Source organism: Apaloderma vittatum, unplaced genomic scaffold, assembly GCF_000703405.1.
Source record: "Apaloderma vittatum isolate BGI_N311 unplaced genomic scaffold, ASM70340v1 scaffold7203, whole genome shotgun sequence".
Lineage (NCBI taxonomy): Eukaryota > Metazoa > Chordata > Aves > Trogoniformes > Trogonidae > Apaloderma > Apaloderma vittatum.
Genome location: NW_009706363.1, coordinates 146,569 through 155,527, shown reverse-complemented (window position 1 = coordinate 155,527; position 8,959 = coordinate 146,569). Strand labels below are relative to the sequence as shown.

At 40.0% G+C, this 8,959-nt stretch overlaps 1 protein-coding gene across 1 annotated transcript in view; it reads right to left on the bottom strand.

The window, feature by feature from the left end:
* Positions 1-4,749: 4,749 nt before the first annotated feature.
* The window catches only part of RAPGEF2 (Rap guanine nucleotide exchange factor (GEF) 2), a 69,357-nt gene continuing 65,147 nt past the window's right edge, over positions 4,750-8,959 (bottom strand). The window contains exons 23-24 of the mRNA XM_009865749.1: positions 8,108-8,413; positions 4,750-6,884 (exon numbers count right to left, since the gene is read on the bottom strand). Coding sequence (XP_009864051.1) covers positions 6,859-6,884; positions 8,108-8,413 — 332 coding nt within the window. The 3' untranslated portion in view covers positions 4,750-6,858. The remainder of the gene's footprint in view (positions 6,885-8,107; positions 8,414-8,959) is intronic.

The following is an 8,959-nucleotide window of genomic DNA, read 5'->3' as shown; positions in this document are numbered from 1 at the left end:
GACCAGCTAGACAAGTCTGGACTAGCCCAGGTAGGCAGATTCCCTGGAATCTGCTTAGCAACAGCTTAGCTGGGGGGAGGAAATACCTGCCACAGCACTCAATCCCAGCATGTCATTGTTGACGATATTAAACAGCACTGGTCTCAACACAGACCCCTGAGGAATAGCACTTGTCACGCACCTCCATCTAGAAATTAAGCCATTGATATAGCATGTGTAACGGTATCAAGAACATTATAAGAGGGTTCCTTGGACTGTCAAATCAGAACAACCCTTTCAATTCTATATCAATGTTGAAAATCAGGGACTCAGCCTAGAAAGCTGGTTTTAGCAGTGCAAATTCCTATGTTTTACTTGGACTCCGACCCCGAAAGCAAAGTCATCCTGGGCCACACTGGCTTTCTGTTGGAAAGCCACAGTTTGGATGATCTTATTTGTTACACAAAACTCCAAAGAAACTAGTTTTAAAAACCTTGTATTTCTCTAGTCATGATAAAATCCTTAAAAAGAGATAAGAGCACACCACCTAGGCAATTTATCTCTGTCACAGGTACTTAATGTGGGGCAAGCTGAAATATTTTTTTCCCTGGAACTGTATCAGAAGATAACAAATGCATGTCAAAATACTTTGGCAATGACTGAGAAGGCATCAGTCTGGTGTAAGTTTCACTGAAAAAAAATATTGACAAACTGTGCCCCTCAAAATGCCTTTAACTAATGCTCTACAGGTTTTTTTTTCCAGTGCAGGCAACCTAGATAAAAAAAAAAGTAGATGCTGCATTAGTATAAAATGCTTTTTCATATATATATATATATATGCACACATATACAATACTCATACATATATACACACACATATATAACATTTTTATATACATAGACACACAGAGTTTCATTGCCAGCAAGAGAAACAGTGCAGCACACAATCCGACTTTCAGAGGTCAGATTATGCAGGACAAAACTACCTACCTAAGGATCTACCAAGACTATAAACCCCAAACAAATTCCCAAACTAAAAGAGAAGACTGAGCATGTCAAACCATGAGATAGCGCCATCAAATAAAAGGCTGAGGTAGACAAGTCTACATTTAAGGAGAAGACAGTACTTCTACTTAACACAAACTTGACTCCTGACACAGAAAGCAGACTCATTTCTCCACAGAGAATGCAGTCATGTGTGGAGTGCCACTGTATAAAGCACAGGAAATCCCCAGTGAGAATAGCTTAAGACTATGCAGTTGATGGTTGCTACTAGCTGAATACCTTCAAGGTCTACAGCTTCTTGGTTTGTTCCTGTGATACAATTATGTCAGTTTATGAATTAGAAGACAGCTGATATTCGTAGCATCATAGAATGGTTTGAGTTGGAAGGGACCTCAAAGATCATGGTGTTCCACCCCCCCTGTCATGGCAGGGACAACTCCCCCTAGATCAGGTTGCTCAGTGCTCCATCCAGCCTGGCCTTGAGCACTTCCAGGGATGCAGCATCCACAATCTCCCTGGGTCAACCTGTTCCAGTACTTCATCACTCTCAGGGTAAAGAACTTTTTCCTTAGATCTAGTCTAAACCAGCGCTATTCCAGCTTCCACCCATCACCCCTCATCCTATCACCACAGGGCCTTGTAAAAAGTCCCTCTCCAGCTTTCCTGTAGGCCCCTTCAGGTATCAGAAGGCCGCAATAAAGTCTCCCGGAGCCTTCTCTTCTCCAGGCTGAACAAGCCTAACTCTCTCAGCCTGTCCTTGTAGGACAGGTGTTCCAGCCCTCTGACCATCTTGGCAGCCCTCTTCTAGACTCGGTCCTCAATGGCTTTCTTGTGTTGGGGGCTCCAGAGCTGGACCCAGTATTCCAGGTGGGGTCTCACAAGTGCAGAGTAGAAGGACAGAATCACCTCCCTTGACCTGCTGGTCACACATCTCTTGATGCATCCCAGGGTACAGTTGGCTTTCTGGGCCGCAAGTGCACGCTATTAGCTCCCATTGATCTTATCATCCACCAACACGCTGAAATCCTTCTCCCCAGGACTGCTCTCAATCCACTCATTGCCTAGCCTGTATCTCTGCTTGGGATTGCCTCGACGCAGGTGCAGGACCTTACACTTGGCCTTGTTAAACTTCATGAGGTTGGCCTGGGCCTACCTCTCAAGCCTGTCAAGGTCCCTCACCTCACAACTTTGTGTCATTGGCAAACTTGCTGAGGTTGCACTCGATGTCACTGTCCATGACACCAACAAAGATGTTCAATAGTACTGGTCCAGTATCGATCCCTGAAGCACATCACTTGTCACTGGTCTCCACTTGGACATTGAGCCATTGACCACAACTCTCTGAGTGCGATCTTCCAGCCAGTTCCTTATCCACCAAGTGGTCCATCCATCGAATCCACGTCTTTCCAATTTGGAGACCAGGACGTTGTGTGGGACAGTGTCAAAGGCCTTGTACAAGTCCAGGTAGATGACAGCTCTTCCCTTGTCAACTGATTCTGTTACTCTATCATAAAAAGCCACTAGATTTGTGAGGCAGGATTTTCCTTTGGTGAAGCCATGTTGGTTGCCACCATTCACCTCCACATTTTCCATGTGCCATAGCAGAACCTTCATAATATTCTGGCATCTGGGACATGTCTACTCATTCCTAAATAGTCACTGCATATAAGTAAGAGGGAGCTTTAAAGATTTTCATATTCTAGTAAAATCTATGAATTTTGGTTTATTACATTTCTGATGGAAAATAGAAAGTAACTGATTCCATCTTACATGAGTAATAGACCTACTTTCATTAACAGCCTACTCTCAAAGTATGCAACTTTTAGATGCAAGACTGTTAATCTTACTTAAACGATGATCTAGGGATAGGTGACCAAATTAAATTAATCAACTGAGGTGGTTGCTTTCTCCTGAGGGCATCATTTTTCAGAGTAATTTTAACAACTTCCGTATTTTCTTCAACAGATCTGTATTATTTAACGTATGTTAGACAGGCTGTTGCTGGTACATACGCTTTCTCCAGAACAGTATTTTTAATATTTCAGCACATATCAAGTAATAATCATAGAATCACAGATTCAGTCATACAAGTATTAATACTTGCAATTAAATCACTTGTATTCTCCAGCTGATTTTGTCTCAAATATTCTATAGTCCATATGAGACAGGAAGTCTGGAACTTTGTTATATTTCCTACTAGTCTTGAAGCAAACAGAAGACTTTTGAGTTTTTCTGTTTTGCTTTAAAATAGCAACACTGTACTCCACTTTAGGTGGACCAAACATTTTAGTCTCAGATTTATAGACATAAAACATGCATGCTTCTCCAGATGACCAAGGTTGATAAATTAAAGCAGCACCTCCAATATTTCAGTTTTTATGACTTTTATAGCTGACTGTGATGTGGAATAAACTGCATAAAGAAGTAGCCTCCACCTCAAAAATTTTCACTAAAAAAAAGTCTTAAAAGATTACAGATAATTGAACAACACCTCTTCAGACCAAAAAAAAAAATCTTTACATTTCAGTAGGCCATGTGATTTTGGTTATTGTAACACCAAATCCCAGCAACTCGTATTTTACTTGTCTTCCTCTTGCTGCATCCACACAGTAAGTACAAAATTCATGTTACACATACTCTAAATATCAAAACTGTTTCATAAAAAGTCATACCATAGCAAGACCTTTTCTTCTTACTGAATCAGTTGTTGTGTGAAATGTTCTTTATCTCCCAAACCACAATGAATTAAGCTATGTGTTTTCGACAATACGTGTTGAAGATGTCTCTATATAATGTGTTCTAGAAGTATTAATTACAGAAGGAAGGCGTAAGCAGGACGATAAGGAATGCTGCCCAATGCGATACTACATAAGCACATTGAAAAAACTGTTCAAACTTCACACACACTACATGTCGATAAGTGGAATTATTTCTTTAAGAATGTACCTTTAGTATTACCAAAGGACAAAATTGCAGGTAAGATATGTCAAAATGTATGTTCATTCCACTAATGTCAGAACTAAGAGTAACTCTCTAGCTTGTTGAAATGTACTCAGCAAGTATTAGCAACAGATTCACAGAGAGTGGTTCCACCCACACACATACCAAACAGATACAGTAGTCCCCAAAATTTATTTCCTTTCAGTGCTAAAAAGAGAACGTTTACAAGTCCTATATTTTAAATAATTTTGAAATTTTTAATGATTATATTTTAACTGTGGAATGTTTCTAGAGTTATGATAGGAAAACTGAAATCGAGACAGCATTTTGCTGCTTTTCCTTGCAATGAACTAATTTTAGATTTGGAAATAACAGCTGTTAAGCATTTTGAAGCTAAATGGGATACAGCTGATAATGGCTTTTGCAGTGACATTTTAACCCAGTATTTTGCATGCTACTGAAAGTAATGAATCTAACCTCTGGGAAAAAAAATTCTACAGATTTGACATTGAATTAATGACAACTTTTATTACTGGGGATGCTATTATGTAATCTTTATTACCTGAAATATCTTCACTTTCCATACTTCTCCCTACCCAAATGTTAAAACACGTATTACTTTGACACTATTCAGATCGCAAAATCGACACAATCTGTTTACATTCTATGGACACCTAAGACCATACCTACACTCCTTTTCTGGCACCTCAAACATTTCTGCTGGGGACACTCATCACCTCACATTCAGCAGTACACACACCAAACACTTCAGAAATGATCAGCAGCACAATTGTGTATTAAGAAAAACTCCACACCAATGGTTTGCCCACATCACTTGGCAATGTCCCTTTAATAATAATACACAGAGAAGTAAAATCTTTTCATAAATTTGTTCAAGTATGTGGAACATGTAAAATGCATAAGAATCAATATGGACTTCATTAATGTTATATTTATTTATTTTCCAGCTTCATACAAACTGGATGTAGAAGCATAAACATAGTACATTTCTACCATTTTCAACAAAAATATAACCAATATGTACAATTATTGTATTAAAAATACAAAAGGGATACAGACTCCACCAATGTCTTTCTAAAAGACATACAGGTACAAGTAGTATCAAAAGTATGAGGAAATCACCAGTTAATTGTACATTCTGCACTTGACATCACAGAGCGAACTGAGATTAGCAGTCCTATGGTCTACAATTACTTAATGCTTATATAACACTTGTGCAACTTGTGATAGAGCTAGGATTTTGTATTTCTATATGCATATGAGGTCCATAGCCTTGAGAAAAAAACTGGCAAATAATGCATATTACATGTAAAATTACAAATACGTAATTGACAATGTGATATATAAGCAAATAGACAAAAGCTATGATTACAAGAGAGAATTAAATAAAGCACTGACATTTGTTTGATACAGTGAAAAAACACTGCAATTTGATCTTTAAAAGTTGAAGCTATTCACGTTTATCTACTGATCAATATGATCAGCTGAGTTCAATGGAAAAAAAAAAAAATCCAAGACCAGCAGTTCCTCACATTTGAGTACTACTCGGATTGGCAGCCTTCACTTCTCCGGAGTCTGTGCAAAAACAACACAAAAATAGAGGGGAGGGTCATTTCAGTCATTATAGGGTTAATAGCAGCTGTGAGCAGGTGGTTGCTACACATTGGCCTTCTCTACACATGCAGTGTTCCATGAAGCCAATAACAGTTGTGACTATTTCTGCATTGCAAAGGCTGGCAAATCTAAACATGTTATTTTTCATTACTTAAAGGCTCGTTTATCCCCTAATGCCAAAGTCAATAGATGGAGGCTATTAGATCAGTGTTAACAGCTGACACGACCTGTGACATCCCAGCTTGCCTTCACTGCAATGTTATCCAGTTAATTTCTTTTCATATAACTACTATTTAGTAAAAAAACAACCAAACAAACATAACTTAAAAGTGGGGTTGCCATCTGTCTCATCAGAATGGGACATTTCTTTCTCAGTATGCTATTCTGTATTCTGCAAGGCACAGGTTTGAGACACACAGTGTCCTCTTCTATCATCTGCTAGTTGCAAGCATGTGTTTCTGCATTTACACTAGACCCGGCCAAGGATGCCATTAACAGCTGAGGATGCCATTCATGCTAACGTTTACAAATTTTGGAAGATTCCAGGGTGGGGCGCATTAAGAGTGAAGTGAGACGGTCAAGGAAAGGCTGCATCCCGTAACGTCTGCTCTCCCTCCTGCCCTGCTCAGCCATGTGATAGCAATATTCGTTCCAGGAGCTCAGGCTGGCAACGCTACTTACAGGTATGAAATAATACTGTAATTACTAAGCAGATGCAGTGTTTGAACTCCGAAACACAAACATAAAAAATCATAACAAAGGCATTGTAAACAAGCAAATAAGCACTGCCTCCTTGACGGATTTCAATGCATTTTTCTCTTTGTAGGTTAAAGGCCAAATGCAATTTGACAACTAGCTTATCTCATCCCAATGAGACTAAGCGCTAGGATTGCGATTAAAATCTAAAAGGAAGATTTAAAAAAACCAAACGACCCTTCCAGGCATTGGGAAGTGCAGCCAGAGTTAATCATCCTGATGCGATGATCTTGGAATTTGGAATGATACTGTGTGATGTGGCAGACAGCGACAGTGGTAGCTTGGAGATTGCTGCACTGTGTATTTCAAGCAACACAGTTTGAAAAGTGCCAGGGCGATTTCTTCACAGTATTTCACATGCAAGGGGAGAGGGGACAGGAGGGGGAGGGGCAGAGGAAGAAGCCCCATGCTGCTTTAAGGCAGGGAAGGAGGCAAACAGGTCCACCATCCTTTAACTGTATTTCCAAGGCTCCTATTCTAGGAGCTCCTATTCTTGTGCTCTCCTTTAAGGTGGCTCACTCTGGATCCAGAAAAGCCCAGGTCTTAGACAGCAGAGACTTGTTCATCTTCTGCAAACACAACAAGATAAGGGAAAACAGAATTTAGTTCATATAGAACAAGACTGCTACTGAATGAAACAACCTGTACCATGCTCATCTGGTTTCCATTTTGTTATTTTCAGTATATGTTTTAAAACAATCCAACTATCTCTAAGTTTCAGGTCTCAGGAGAAGTATCCTTTGGTAATTTTATTCTTGAAGAAAATAAACAATTGTTATAACTGAGCTAGGTGCAGTTCCTCAGCCTGAGGAACACAATAGCTACTCCTCGATATCAAATAGCTTCAAAAACCCATCTTACATTTTTCCCTGAATATATCTGATTTATCTAAACTGAGATTGCATAAAAACTGAGTGCAGCTTTAGTAATCATTGGTAAAAACAAATAAAATTCTCTGTCATGCTAATTCTCAAAGTCTGAGCTACTTTGATTAAGGTAGACTTAATTTTTTTCCATCATGTTCAACTGCAGAGTTCATCTTGCACATAGAACCTTAGTAACTAAGCAGTTACAGAGGGAAAAGGAATGTTAGCCCTTCTATCATTAAGCAAAACAAAGCATTCAAATGCATGATTTGGGCACTGCTCTGCCTAAATTTTGAGCACCTAGCCCTACAGATGCAATCTAGCTATGCTTGCACTACACAGAAAAACAGAAAGACGAAGCCTATGTAGTCTTTCTATCGTCATAGTTAATGCATAAAGGTGTGGCCACACTTGTGCAAGTAAGGTAGCAAAAGAGTACCAGGCTTGTTATGAGAAGCAGCTGGTGTGGCAGACCAAGTGTCCACAGTGTAACAGTTTCAGGTAGGATGTGATTGACTGTCCAAACAAACCTAACTAACATAGCTCTATGGGGCAGATGGGCAAGTGCTCTTTACCTTTTTTGACCATCATAATACATGGTCAGTGCCAAACATTAGGTACGCTGGAAACAGGCAGGGCTGTACCTGATGAACAGAGGCACCTCCAGAGAAGCTGCCTAAGCCAACTGCTTGGTTGTCCAAGATTCAGGTGGACATACATTCCAAATTTTAAACTATGTTTAGGATTAACTGAATTTCTCCCCTTCCAAAAAGTTAATAAATAGCAAGTTTTGAAAGATAGAAGAGTTCAAATTACAGCAAGAACTTCTATGGCAGAACACATTTGTGCAATTTGCTATGTGTCCATGAAAGCATTGACCATTTTTGCATGCAGCAACACTCAAAACCGAACAATTAGAAATTTACCATCTTCCTCCGTGGAAAACCCTTGAGACGGATAGTGAGCAAGATGTGGATCTGACTCATTTGGTTTATGCCACTGAGGCTTGTTCACAGGCCTGCTAGTTGAATGGCCATGCGACGGCTGCTGTGGAGCTGATGTCCCATGAGTCTCACATGTCCGTGCCACCATTCTAGACCTCTGAAGTGCTACGTTGTAATCTGGAGGCTTTCTGGTTGGATGGGAACCACCTTCTGCAAACTCAGCAATAGGTATCCCTATGTAACCAGGAGGAGTTGGAGGTGGTTCCCGATATCGACCCTCTTTTCGTGCTGCAGGAAAAACAGCAGGTTAGTATAAGAGATAGGAAAACTGTTCAAAGGAAAATAAACACTGAAAGTTAAAAAACCATCAACCAACTCAACAGTCTATGATGAGAAAATCTGAATTAGAAGTTGGCTGTCATACAGCAGGCAATGTGGCCTTGAAAAATAAACCATGTAAGAAAGCACAGACTATACAATATACACAGGATATAGCTATTCTTCCAGTAGTGATGCATTAGTCTAATAAAATTCACCAAATTACATCAGGAATTTGTTCAAACTTAGCAACTGAAGCTGTTCTATCAACTGTATACAATCAAACGTACACCGATCAAAGTAACGGATGAAATGCTGGTCATGTGTCAACAATGGGTGCTCTTGGCCCAGAAGGCCAATCGCATCCTCAGCTGTATCAAAAGCAGCGTGGCCGGTAGATCAAGAGAGGTGATTCTGCCCCTCTGCTCTGCTCTGGTGAGACCTCCCCTGCAGTACTATGTCCAGCTCTAGAGCACTCTGCACAAGAAGGACATAGACCGCTGGAGCAGGTGCAGA